Source organism: Danio aesculapii, chromosome 16 (genome assembly GCF_903798145.1).
Source record: "Danio aesculapii chromosome 16, fDanAes4.1, whole genome shotgun sequence".
NCBI classification, from domain to species: domain Eukaryota; kingdom Metazoa; phylum Chordata; class Actinopteri; order Cypriniformes; family Danionidae; genus Danio; species Danio aesculapii.
In genome coordinates, this window is record NC_079450.1 from 28,260,596 (window position 1) to 28,275,136 (window position 14,541).

General features: G+C 38.0%; 1 protein-coding gene across 1 annotated transcript in view; it reads right to left on the reverse strand.

Moving 5' to 3' along the window:
* Window positions 1-308: 308 nt before the first annotated feature.
* The window catches only part of LOC130242734 (G patch domain-containing protein 8), a 175,690-nt gene continuing 161,457 nt past the window's right edge, over window positions 309-14,541 (reverse strand). Inside the window, 3 exon segments of the mRNA XM_056474615.1 lie at window positions 309-1,428; window positions 1,431-4,588; window positions 4,732-4,862. Coding sequence (XP_056330590.1) covers window positions 1,151-1,428; window positions 1,431-4,588; window positions 4,732-4,862 — 3,567 coding nt within the window. The 3' untranslated portion in view covers window positions 309-1,150.

Consider the following 14,541-nt stretch of genomic DNA (forward strand, 5'->3'; position numbering starts at 1 on the left):
TGAAGCAGTGTTCATTTGAAACAAAGGTGTGTTAACATTCACTGAATGTGACGTGTATTATGCCATTTTCTTGAGGGGCTTTTTTAGAGGTGGGTAAATGCCAATTCAGCCACAATCCACCTCCAGGCAAAATGCCAATCGCTGCTCCTTGTCTTCGAAAAGTGTAAAAGTCTCAAGCTGCAAAAGCCTAAAGTCAAAATCTAGACCTTAAAAACACTAATGACAAAACTGCCATTTCTTGGAATGACATTTAATTTATTATTATTCCCATGGCATTATCTTACAGATGAAAGTATGTTTGACTCTACCAAAAATAAAGTGAATAAAAAGCATCTTAAACATGTACGAACAATCAAGTGCATGTTATTTGTTATTACTTACATTACAAAGTATGAATACATAAATACAGTTCAATATTTTACACTTTAAATAGATTGAAAAAACATTATTGCATGTCCACACTAAAGCTGGGCAAGTCCAAACTCACTCTACCCTACGAAACAACACAGAAAAAAAAAATCATTAAAATGAGATGTCTGCACCCAAAGTGGTGGACACTGCTAAATCCATTAGGAGATACAATAGCTCAATCACATGCTGTATTTCTGCATCAAATAATGGCAATTTGCATATTCTAAAAACATTTTCATCTCTCTTCAAATTTGAAATTTTCATGTACATTTAGCTTAGTTTAAGACTGTTCAAGGAAAATTCCCCTAGTTCTTTATAAATAAAACCCTTTGAATTCTTGCTGAGTAACATAACTGTAAAATTATGCTAATTATAGTTATCACTAATTAAAAAAGGCATTAACGCTCTAATTTGACTAAATTTCAGCCAACCGCTGAATGGGCTTAACTTCTGATAAATCACAGTGCACTGAGGCAGGAGAGGTTCATCTGTGTGTTCAGGGAGAGGACACATATACGAAGAATGGTAAATAATAATAAAATGTAAAATGTCCCTTTATCTTTGAGTCAACGATGTAACAAATAAAACAAAAATAAATCACAACTGAACAGGACCTTTGGCTGAGAGAACCTAAACCTCAGAAAGTTCACAGCACATTTGCAATCATCTTGTAAAAAAATTTATGTCAGAACTATACTCTTTTTGTTTATTCAAATTTCCCTTATAATTCTGACCAGAGCTAACTGGTTGGTCCAGGGTGGCGCTGAAGGTCTTGGCTGTGGAACAGAGGGTGTAGTAGGGGGTGGATCTGCAGGGTACTGGCAGCAGCGACGGCTGCAGCAGCGGCAGTGGCAGCAGCCATGGGCATTGGACTGAGCATTGCGGGGAGCAGAGAAGTGGGAGGCAGGGGGTGGAGAGTCAACCCAGGGACATGATGGTGAGGGTGAACTGGATGGAGGGATGAGGCTGGGATCAGTTGGAGTGGCTGAGCTGCCAACACAGTTGCAGGCGGCACAGAAAGAAGGCAGCAGGAATTGTAGGGGCAAAATGGGGCTGAGAAAGAGAGGGATGAATGGTAGGCAAGAGGGCAACAGGGGAAGGGTGAGGAATGATAGAGGAGGCTGGAGAGGATGGCTGAAGTATGCTGAATGGCATACAGGCTGAAAGTGCAGTCTGGTTGAGTGGCTTTGGAGCTGGTACGGGTAAACAAGTCATCTCCACAGATGCTTGCTCTTGAAGGTGCTGCTGCTGCATGTGCTGCTGGGCCTGGAGTTGAAGCAATCTGTACTTCTCAATTTCATCATCAGTGAAGGTGATTGGTTGCTCAGAAAGGGGAGGAGTGGTTCGTTTTGTACAGTGAATCCCTGCAATTTCCGCATGGTCCACTTGGCCTCTGATGGTTTGCTTCTGAATATTGTTTGGATCCAAAGCTAAAGTAGCACAGAATTCTTTTGATCTATTCTCATTGGTAGTTTCAAGACAAGTATGGGACACACTGGGATTTTGGCTATCTCTGTGTTGAAAGCAATCTGAAGTCTTAATGTCAATGTGAGGCATAACTTGTGGTTTTGATAGGAGAGTTGAGGGTGTTTGAACCTGGCTACTAATACTAGCACCTGCCTCTTTATTAATGCCTCTTTTTCTTGCCCCATTCTTAATGGATGGTAATTTGCCAATTAGTGGAAGTGAGAGTGTGAAATTTGCTTTTTTTACTTTAGGATCCTTTTCAACCAACGGATCTGTTGCCATTGTGTTAATCTTGTGTGTAACATCTTCTTTCACTACACCTACGTGTAAGGAATTAGGCTGAGTGGCATGCTTACTTGTGGGAAATGGTGGTGAATGGCTTCTCTTTCTAAGAGGAGAAAGGGAGGATTTGGTCTTGACCAATCTCTCAGAAGGCAATTCAGAATGTTTCTGGCTCTGTCTTGTAGGTGATGGTCTAATTTGGGAATTAGATGACCAATCTCCACTAAGATCTGAGATGCTAGTGCTACTAGAGGAACTGGGGCTACGAATGGGAATTGGCTTGTTATACCACCTGTCTTCACTTCTTTCTGGACTTGACCACTGAAATTCTTCTCTTTCCTGATACCTCCTACCTACAGGACTAAGTCTGTCATTGTACCACCAGTCCCTGTCATCCTCCTGAGGTTCAGGGCTGTCATAGACTCTGTAAAACAACTTTCTGCCTGTATTTTGAATTCTGTGCTCTCTGTGTTTATGGTCCTCAAAAAATGGTTTGTGCCTTCTCATGCCGTACCTCTCATGCTGATCTGGGCTGTTACAAATGGTTGAATATCTTTGCTTATTGTAGATGTAGGTGTCTGTGTAATCCCAACTTTCTCCTGTATGTTCAAAATCTCTACATGGACTATAACTGTAGTGAGGAACATTGTATGAGGGACCTCTAATGTAAGACCTGGGCTGACTGTTCTCCCTTCTCAAAGGGTATAGATAGTTTGATCTTGGGGAGGTGGAGCATCTTCCCATGTGGTACACAGGCCACTCTCCATCTGAGGTCAGGTCTGACAGGCCACCCCATGACCCAGATTTGTCACTAGTGGGTGTTGAGGCAGCATCCCTCTTTGACTCGTAGGCATTGTCATACCAGCGATAATTATCCTTTCTTCCTGTTGAGTTGTGAGCAGAATATGGCAAAGGCCTCCGCCTTACCAAGCGTAGCGCAGACACAAGCCCCCTCATCGTTTGACATTTCTTTTTTTTACGTGCCGGGGCGGAAAGCGAGCTTACAACAATGCTTTTGAGGCTGTGCTCTGGGGTGTCACTTTCATTTGAAGTCTCATCTCTCACTGATCTTTTCCTTTTCCCCAGCTTGTGCCTCCTCTCTGTGCACACTTGCTTGTTTTGTGACGTGTCGGTTGGAGTGCTTTGGAATTCAAAGTGTCCTCCAGCTTCTGTCTGTGAGCAGGTTTTGAATGCGCAGCCTGCTTGCCGGATCCTGACAGCATCTAATTTACACCTACGTCTTTTCTCCTTTCTCCTGTGTTTGGGTTTCTTTGGTTTTAAAATGCCTAATTTATCTCCTGGAACATTCTGTGTTTGTGGCCCAGCTCTGTCATTCTGGTCTGTGAGCTTGTCAACAGCATCAAGATTTACCTCCTCAGCCTTTGTGCTTTTGTGTTTGCCCTTCTTGTGTTTAAAATAGCAGCAGAGAGGGTTACAGCTGAAAGATACACGTGGCTCCTCAGAAGTAAATTGAACCAGCTCAAATGGCCATTTTGTCACATTTCCATCCTTGCGGAGTACATTAAGAAAAGAACCTGTATTTTCATCTTCGCAAACTCTTTGTATTTTATATTCCTCTGTCTCTTTTTCTGGCTCACAGTCTCTCTCATTTTGCATAATAGCCTCTTCACTGCTTTTCTGTGTATGGTGGTTTGAGTCTTTCTGTATTTGGAGTTGGCTTTGGGCCATAGTGCCCTGTCCATCTGTGTAAACAGTAAGGCTGGGGCACTTGAGGCATTCTCTCTCCTCTGATCCCCCATAAGCCCCCTCTGCCCTCGGTCTCTGCCCCCCATCAAGCAATCTGTCTTCTGAACCAGCTGGCTTCCAGTCTGCTCCAGGACTCTGTGTGTCAGGACACCCCAGCTTTTCTGGCTCGCTTGTGCTGTAGTTTGCCTCAAATTCATCACTCTCCACATGTTTCTCTTGTGCTTCCATTTGCAGTGTTTGAGAGTCTCCATCCACCCAGTCCAGGGTAGGAGGATCATGGGACAAATCATGGTCATCATTACTTGGGGTTCTGGGTGAGCTCGAGCAGGACCAGAGGGCCTCCAGGGCAAGCCTGTGCCTGTGGCGCTGAAGCTCTTGATAGTCACTAGCCTCATCAAGTCCATCGCTAAACACAGAGGCACAGGAGTCAAGCTTCAGTTGAGCTCGCCTGGAGAAACAGAATGAAACCCCTGCTCTGGGGCTCCGGTGTCCTGCAGAGGGTTTTGTCAGTAAGGGATGTTTTTCGTGACATGCCTGCTGAAGTGTGGGAATACGATTGGAGGACAAGCCCTTCAATGAGAGGTTTGTGGAGATAGGGGTTGAATTTTGGACCAATGATGCAGTTGGTTTTCTGTCAACCTTGCTACTGCCAGCGGATGGGATTTTAACTTGATCCTTAGCCTTGTTTGTAGACCTTAATTTTGGACTTTTCTTGTCATCACTGCTGGCAAGAACAGAAGACAGAATGTTGTAATCAGACAGTGCACCATTGTTGAAAGGTCTCTTTAAATCAAATCAATAGTGCATGCATTATATTAATAATACATTTACCACACACAGAATTAAAAGTGCACAACGATTTACCTGTCTTTTTGCTGTTTGAGTTGTGCAAGCTGATGCAGTCGTTTCAGAGCTCGTTTCTGCTTTTTTTCATCTTTCCAAGACTTGGAGGAAACGTTCCGTGCAAATTCTCTCTGCTTCAACTCTTTCAGCCTCTGTAAGACAAAATGGACAGATGAGAAGTTCTGGAAACCTAACGCTTCCCATGAAAAAATTGTTTTTCTATATAAAGAACCTAATGAATTTTACATCAGGAGAAAAAATAAACAAAAGAATCAAGGTCTAACCTAGCGTACAATTGGGAGAAAACAATCAAAAACAAATAGTCCCTTTAAGAAAAAAACACCTCTTTCTAATTCTTCTGTGAACAGAGACTGTGCAGTCCATCAGTTTTCCACATAAAAGGCTCCTTTGAAAAGGCATAAACCTCACCGATGGATGCCTGTCTATTTATCACAATATCCCTTTAGGGCAGAGGAGAAAAAAAAAATCGAAACAAAGTAAACAGAAAATCAGCAAAGCCAAAATACAATCACAAAACAATAAAAGTGTCAGCGGTGCCAGAATTTGTTCTGTAGACATGAATGGAAAGTCACATGAACACAGCCAAACCCCTTTGACTTCATTCAGCAGGGAAATAAAACAGAAAGCCATATTTGTCTTGACTCATGTGAGGCAATGAAAATGTAACAAACACTGTATCCCGTACTTCTTTCCCCTTCAAGACCACTGTATTTCCTCCATACTGCATGTACATACTGTAGGTGTATAATTTCATCTGGTAATAAAAGACATTTACACATAAGAGTAAGGAATTTATTTATTTAGTATAAACCCTTTTCTCATTTCCAGGTTTCTTAGTAGCGGAAGGCATCATGGTTGAGTATACTTAGAGTGCAGTCAATGAGAGAGTACAACAAATAATTATTTTACTGAAATAATAACAGAAAAAAAACACGATGGTGTTATGAAGACTTTCAAAAATTGTGTGAGACTGAAGACGGCAGCCAGAGGAGAGAATAATGTCAAATTTATTGTCATGCCCCATAGACGCTGCATCTGAAACACCTCCCTTGAGTGGTAATTTATTTATTGTAATTTGACACAAAGTAGATCTATTACATTCATAAATGCATATAAATGTTCATACATTTTTTAAAATCAAAATATTAAAACTTTTAAGGATTTAAGATTAGGATGACCGTTAAACGTGTCATAACAGTCTTGTGAAAATGGTCCATTAGCCAAACTGTAGAATGATTTTTATGAACACATGGTTGCACACACACCATATCAAGATTTTTGTTGTGGGTGTGAAAAGAGTGCCAGGAGGAGGACAGTTCCCCTCTGCTGCATGGTGACAAGCACTGACAGGGAAAAAAAATGCGTATCTGTGAGAAGTTAGCAAGCTAACTCCCAACAGAGCCCACTGACTTTACACAGCAAAACACACTAATGATGCCTGCTTCAAGGGAGCTGCACAGAAGAGAGTTTTCAGAGCATACACACACCACTGGAACCGCAAAAATGTCAGTGTACACTCACATAAAAAAAAAAACTCCACCTTCCAAAAACAACAACACTGATATGGTGGCGAAGCAAGATAACATTTCATTTTTCAGAAAAAAAAGAGAAATCTGAATTCTAACCTAATTCAGCAAATACTTTCTCATTCATAAATACATTTGCTGATTTCTTTTCGGTATTTTAAAAAGAGGTTCTAAGCAAAATAGTTGAGATTAATTCTGTGGCAGCATCACAAATTAATATACATGTGAATCAAAAAATGCTGTAAATAAGAGATAAAAGGAACACAGAGAGAGAATGATAAAACGTAAATGATGATTTTCCTTTTCCTCAAATTATTTACTGTTATATTTCTAAACTGTTATAGTACGCAATAGGGATATCCCAATTAAGTTTTTTTGTCCTCGAGTCTGAGTCTAAAGCAGGTCGCACACCGGAAGCGCCGCTCGGCGCCATGCACATGACAGTTAAAAGTATCACGAACCAGATGCAGACATTCGCATGATATTTAACATGGAACTAATCAGATGGCGCTCTGTTGTGCGGCAGAGAAATGAACAGTGTCCTGAGTCATGGCTGGGTGCCGCGACATAAATTCTATATGTATACATATATATTCAAATCCTGATCGAGAGGTAACTTCCGATTCTGATTGAGAAACCGAAAGCAAAAATGGAAAACAATCTTTTAATCAACTAAAAAATATCACAAAATGCAAAACTAGGTGTTTTTTCAAATCAACTTGATTTATGAAATGAACGCCATTTTAATAATGAATTCTATGCAGTAAATGACATGCAAACTGCAAAACATTTTGCTAATAAATATGAATGGAAAATAGTCTTTTTATATCATTTTAAATATTAGCAAAATACTTGCCAATATGAATGGAAAAAATATTTTTATTCAACCAAAAGAAATAAAAGATCACAAAATGCGAAACAATTAACATGCTTTTTGAAATCAACTTGTAATAAATGTTATTTTACTTAAATTTTAATGAATTCTATGCAGTAAAGGACATGCAAACACAGCAAAATATTTTGCTATACTCTACTGACTGGCTTCTCATAACTCACGAGACAATTTTTTACCTCGACAAGAAATCTCGTCGCTATTTAATCTTGCAAGATCTCGTCACACAATATCTCATCACACCCTTAGTACGCAAGTATCTAATGGATGCCTACAAAAAGATGCTGCCTTCTAATTAGAGACAGAGCACCTATGGTGCGTAGGCCCTATTGAAATTGTTCAGTTTATTCTTTTTCTTCTTCTTTGTCTTCTTCTCTAAAATTAATCAAATTTTTGAGGGTCTAAACATGCTTAAAATCTCACAAAACTTTACAGACGCGGCAGAAGTGGTGGAAACTTTTATTTGTTATAACTCAGGCATGCATTGTCTGATCTGCCTAAAAATCCACAAAGGTTATAATAGTCCTGACCTGAACGTGATTACATGCCAATATCCAGTTACAGTTATAGCGCTACCTGCTGGCAACATAAAATGACATTTTTAACAGTATAACATTTTTTTTCTAGACATTTTATAAGATTGAAGCCAAGTTTTGTCAGTATAATCAAAAGGCCTTTGTAATATTAAATTCTGAAGATCTAGAGTTTTCGTCAAAGGGCGTGTCCATGGCAGACTGATAAAGTTCAGTGTATTGCCATGGAGGGGGAAGTACTTATAACTCAGCCACACAATGTCCAAACTGCCTGAAAATTCACAGGTTCGATGAGATTCCTCTCCTGAAGACATCTACCTGCCAATATTGAGTCACAGTTATAGCGACACATGCTAACAGAAAAAAGTTTGGTATAAATCTGTGATTTTATCAGATTTTTAAAATATTTATCAGCTTAAATGATTATTGTCCACTGTTCTGTCATCCTAAGGCCACCGGGCGGCGGTGAGCCCGAGTGCGAGGTCCTTTTCATCGCTGTTTGCAGCTATAATTGTTGTTGCATTTTAAAACACAAGACACAGGCCACTGAAAAAAACAACAACACTGAAAACATGTCTCAAGATGTTCTAAAATTATAAGTTTACAAAGAATGGCGAAATTGCCCATCTAGTGCAAGTTTACATTGAAAAACTACTGTATGCAAATAAGCACAACAGTGAATAAGTGGATGATCATGAAATGCATCATTCACCAGTTTACAGAACTTTACAGAAGTGACAGAAGTGAAAAGCACAAGAGTAAACACTAAACAATTTGGCATACCACACCAAAAGCATTAAAATCTGAATCAATCTATAGTCATTTTTTTCAGTAGTGCTTTAGGTTATCATATAAACCATCATACAAGTACATAAGCCAAGATACAGTATATAACGCATGGTCATTTTCTAACCCTCAACCCACATTTCCTAGAAGTTTGAAACATGGGTGAGAATGACTTTTTGTTTTTGGTAGTAAACTATGTAATTATGCACAAAACTTTATTTAAAATAATTAATCTCACCCTTGCCATCTAGGTTTCCACAAATCTAATTAAAGTCTGACAGAAATATGCTGCATTTTATGCTTCTTAAAAACACCAGGTCAGCCTCTTTTTTTAATTAACAGGCATTTCAGAAAGCACAGCTCTCTCCCTCTCTCTTCCTTTATTGATATTTTTTACAGCCTGAAAACATGATGATGTCTTTGACAGAATGAAATGTTTATGGTATAAACCCATTCCATGACTGATATGATTGATAAGGCACATTAAAGCATTTGCCGCTAATGTTGATGAGGAAGTCTAAACGCTCTGCTCATAATTAGTTTTGGATATTCTCATATTCATGATGCCTTAGATTTCGCCCTTCAGAAGATAATTTTGAATTTCAATGAAACATCTGCCTCATGAATAATTGACAGATAAGGAAGAACAAAAGACTATTTTACCCAACCAATGGAAAATATATTTTAAAGTGTCAAAACAACTCTTGTTTGGCAGAAAATCTGAAACATTTCATATAAAACCTTCCTTTTCTGCAGTAGTAGAGTAAATGAAATGCTCCCGTTGCTCCAGCGGCATGGACTGCAAATAACAAACATGCACTTTAACCCTGAGTTGTGTTGGGATTAATGAGAATTTAAGGTGAAGAGATGCTCTTAATTGACCTCCGACCTCCAATCAATTAAATCAATTCTGTTGTGTGCTAATGATCAAACACTGACGGGTTAATCAATGTGGAAGAACAGAGCTTTGTCTGCATGTGATGTGTAAAGAGAGACCCTTTAGCATATTATTGATGTACGTGTCCTTTCACTACAATGTGAAAAAAAGCCCATTAAGATACTTTTATAAGCTTTCAGCAGTGGTTACTATTCACAATGTTAACAAGTAATGCAGCATCTTGCATCTCGTATAGTGCTTGTTCCTTTGATATCTGCATCTCAAATGTTCTTAGATTCACCGACTGAGATAACAGACCTCAAAGGGTTTTATGTTGCTACTAAAAAACCTCATGTTAATAGACCCTAAAGGAATCCCATCAATACGTGCAGGGTAAAGAGCCTATATGAGAGATATAAAGGCACTATAGTGGAAACTAAGGCCGGTGTGCAAGGCATTTCAAAGACAATAAAAATCCGTGAACTGCACACAGCATAAGGTTTTCATTAGTTCTCTTTTTCATGGTTAACCCTCTGTAAAAAGATAAAACTGGATGTGTTTATTGGTGCTAGCCTTGTGGGATCACACCAAATGGGTGAGAAATAAAGAGGAGGAAAAAAACATGCTATGTTGACCATGCTACTCTTATTTGCACTCATTCTCTTTAGGAAAAGGTTGCGCTGATATGCATGTTATTATAAAAACCTCCATCTTACTCACTTACCAACCATAATCATGTTTTACTAGATGATAAATGCACTGAAAATGTATTTAAGTGTTTGTCACTGTTTCGGAACAGGGACACTTTATATGTAAATATATATAATTTACATAAAATACATAGTTTTATGTAAATTTGATCATTACACAAAACATTGTTTTACAAACACAACTCTATTTCCCTGGCACATTTAGCACAGCGCCTAGAAGCAGGTGGAACATTTAAAAGATGTTTTCTATCGATCGTGGCAGCTGTAATTCATCAGATGATGATCAAAAGTCAAGTACATTTTCAGAATGTTTAACAACCGGTTTAAGCATCTAAATGACAGTGGTAAAGGATCTCAGTGGGTCACAGTAATATATGGCAAGCAATACGAGAAACTGCACAGTGAATTGCATATTGACAGAGACATTTTAAACATTATCTTGGAATGAATAAATACTAGGTGCAAAAGTCTTTCAAAGAGAGAGAGAGAGATTCCAAGTGTTGAGATACATTTCATTTGGACAACTGGACAAGTGTAATATGTCTGGTGGTTGGAAACGCAAATCAAATGCCCTGTTTACACCTATTTATTCATTCATTTTCTTTTTGGCTTAGTCCTTTTATTATTCCGGGGTCGCCACAGCGGAATGAACCACCAACTCATTCAGCACATGTTTTATGCAGCGGATGCCCAACATCCATTCACACTCACCCACACTTATACACTACGGAAAATTTAGCCTACCTATCTTTGGACTGTGGGGGAAACCAAACTCCACACAGAAACGCCAACCGACCCAGCCGAGGTTCGAACCGGCAACCTTCTTGCTGTGAGGTGACAGCACTACCTACTGCGCCACTGCATCACCCGTTTATACCTATCAAGATGCATTTCATCAATCCAACCACAAGTGGACGAAGCTACAAAATAGGTGTTAACAGGTTCTAAAATATTTTGACCACTTGCAGAGAGTTGAATATGTATTTTATCAGACTGGTTTCATAGAGTAAACAACGACCCTATTAACCTAACACATGATTATAATGTTCCATGTTGTGAGAAACAAAACAAAACAAAACAAAACAAAACAAAACAAAACAAAACAAAACAAAACAAAACAAAACAAAACAAAACAAAACAAAACAAAACAAAACAAAACAAAACAAAACAAAACAAAACAAAACAGGGGTTTGTTCTTCGTACCTCACCTCAATGATCTAAGATGATTTGGCAGATCTTGGATCCTTTATCTTGATAACTGATCTCTGGCTAATTTGGTTCTTCAAACAAGTTCGCGAATCAGATTAAAATGTCTGGATAAACTGATCTGAGGTCGCTGCGTGTGTGTTAAAGGACAGATCAATCGATCCTCAAAATCATGATCAGCAATGCAACGATTGGCTGATGGCACAGCAGTGTAATGACATCATCTGATTAATATTCAATTAACCATGTGAACAAAAAATTGTTCAATATGATACGCAATAACTTGTGCGCTGTACACTTTACACTTTCATTTAGCAATTTATTTAGTTGTACATTTTAGATTAGATTTTCTTTATTAAAGTAGGCCTTTTCAAGCATTTTGATATCAGTAAAGGTGTCTGCAATTTTTGCGAAGCATTGGATCACTTGCATATCAGCTGTCAAAACGTGTGCATGACTGCATAAATTATTATTCCAAAAAAAAAAGAAAAAGAATATTGGACATGTCTATTTTATCCACAAATTGTACCAAAGCTGGGTCGGTACCTTAAAATAGTATGCAATTGTGTGTAAAAAGTCCATATTAAGAAAGGTTCTCTTCAGCCCCTAAGGGAGAGAACACCCCTGTGACAGACTGTACTTTTATTTTGGTTATTAACTCTTTTACTATTTTCTCCAGTGTATGATTTATAGGTTACTACTGTAAGAAAATATTAGCATTCAGTACATGTTTTCAGTATTATCTTCTCTTGAAATGACCCGATCTAATCCTAATAAATAAGCCTGCTCCGGAGCATGTTTGAGCTTCAAGACCTGTTGCTATGACAACAACTCTTGGATGAGTTTTGAAGAACAAAACTATCCTGGATTGTGTCAAATCGTCAATAACCAAATTCAGCTAATTGAGTAATCCACGTATGAAGAACGGACCCCGGAACAAAACAAAACAAAACAAAACAAAACAAAACAAAACAAAACAAAACAAAACAAAAAACAAATCAAAACAAAACAAAACAAAAAACAAAACAAAACAAAACAAAACAAAACAAAACAAAAAACAAATCAAAACAAAACAAAACAAAAACAAAACAAAACAAAACAAAACAAAACAAAACAAAACAAAACAAAAAACAAAACAAAACAAAACAAAACAAAACAAAACAAAACAAAACAAAACAAAACAAAAAACAAAACAAAACAATTATAAGTAAAAAGGTGTAACGACAAAAATAACAAGGACATACTTGAAGAAGCTATGAAATTAACCAGCATCATGTCAGAAATTTAAGTAACTGAAATTGAGATTCAAATTGCCTATATAGATTCAATTCCACTACTTTGCAGTATATTTTGGAATTGCAGTACCCAACCAGCATTATCTTGATCATATATTAGCATATATTACATGTCATAGAACAGCTAACACATCTCATCCTTTTGATTTCCCTTACAAAAACAGTTGCCAATCAGCCAGATGTACTTTACTAGTTGCAGTACATAATTTTTTATTGAATCGCTTGCTTAAAAATGCCCCTATCTGTCTCTCCTACTCATTTTCCCAGTCAGGTAGATACTGCCTTAATATACAGTATGTCCTCTCTAGTTTCTGTCAACTTCCACATTATATCACAACCTTGAGTCAACACACACTTTCCTGAAAATCAAGCCTTGAGTTATGATCGCACTGTCCCACATATTACTTTGCCAAAGAAATGAGTAACGCTATGCAAAAAACAACATATGACCTGAGTATCAAGCAGCATTCTATCACATTACAAACACATTTAACACACACACACACACACAGTCATTACACTAACCAGTGATTCATATACAAGCGCAGGTGCAATGCTAGTGTGAAATCTGGTCTGACAGCTGACGCAGTCTGTGAACTCGGGTCTCGCTGTAGATATTAGCAGATTTGCCATTTTATCACTGGGACATGAGCAGGCTGTTCCCTAATTGGCTGAAACATCTCTGTCCACCTTGCGAAGCTCAGACATGGAGGTGTCACCTTGTAACATTTCACCAGGAACAAACCTACAAAGAGCAGGATTTCTGTCTGCTACTTTTTTTTTGTAGCACAAATTTGAAAAGTCATTGTGGTTCATCTGCTCCCTTCGGATTGGGCCGTGCAGACAGCTGTCATCTTTGCAGGCTTCAGTGCAAATCATGGCTGCCTTGTTCAATCATGTAACTCTAATGCAGATTTTCCAGCAAAAAGTGATGGTTAAATGTATCATTTGGACACCAGGGTATCCTTTTGAAAATTAACCATGGTTTTATTGCAGTAATACAGTATGTTTTTTTTTTTTTTGTAATAAAACTATAGTAACCACAAAATGAACTATAGATTTACTATGACATTTGAAGTTAAATACTAGTAACTACAAAGTAAATGATAATTTTACTAAAGTAGATTTAACTGAGTTAATTATTTTTTTTGTGAAAAAGAGTAAACTTTTCACAATCGTACTAGTGGTGGAAAGAGTACAGAAAAATCATACTTAAGTAAAAGTACCATTGCTTGCCTAAAAATGTAGTGCAAGTAGAGTAAAAGTGTCTATTGTAATTATTACAAGTACAGTATGAGTAAAAAGTAGACAGATGCATTTAAATCTAATTTGTGGATGTGTAATCGTAATATTCTGTTGTGCATTTAGTTATTACCCAGCAGGCACACAACTTCATAAGACGTTACTATTAGGTTTGATTTTAGTAATGATGTCAGGTTACCAAAATTCAACATCTAGCCTGCGTCTAAGAACAATGTTATTTTGTCAAATGATGTACAATGATAAATTACGTTGAAATTTGGTTGGTTTTAGGTTGTGTTAGAATGTGACCAAAATACAACAGAGCCAACATTTTAAACCAACGTTATATTAGCATCAAATACTGATATTTATTTGTCAGGTGTGGCAACCAAAATCCAACATCTGTTAGATGTCATAGTGGTAACGTCCACTCAACGTCAAGCTGTAACACCATTAGACGTTGATATTTGGCTGATTTTAGGTTGAACGTTGAACATTGACGTTGACCTGACATTGAGTTCTGACATCAACACGATTTTCATTTTAAAACAAAATGCAATGTCCACGATGTTGGGGTGCATCGTCAATCTCACTACATGTTTACATCTTGTGCCTGCTGGGCGTTTAAGGCCCTTTAGGTCATCATACAGTAAACATCTGTCATCTTCTCATCAGTGGCATGCATCTAAACAGTCTCTGGGTATGCATGTAAAGATTTTGGACATCTTCTTGGACACTTTTAA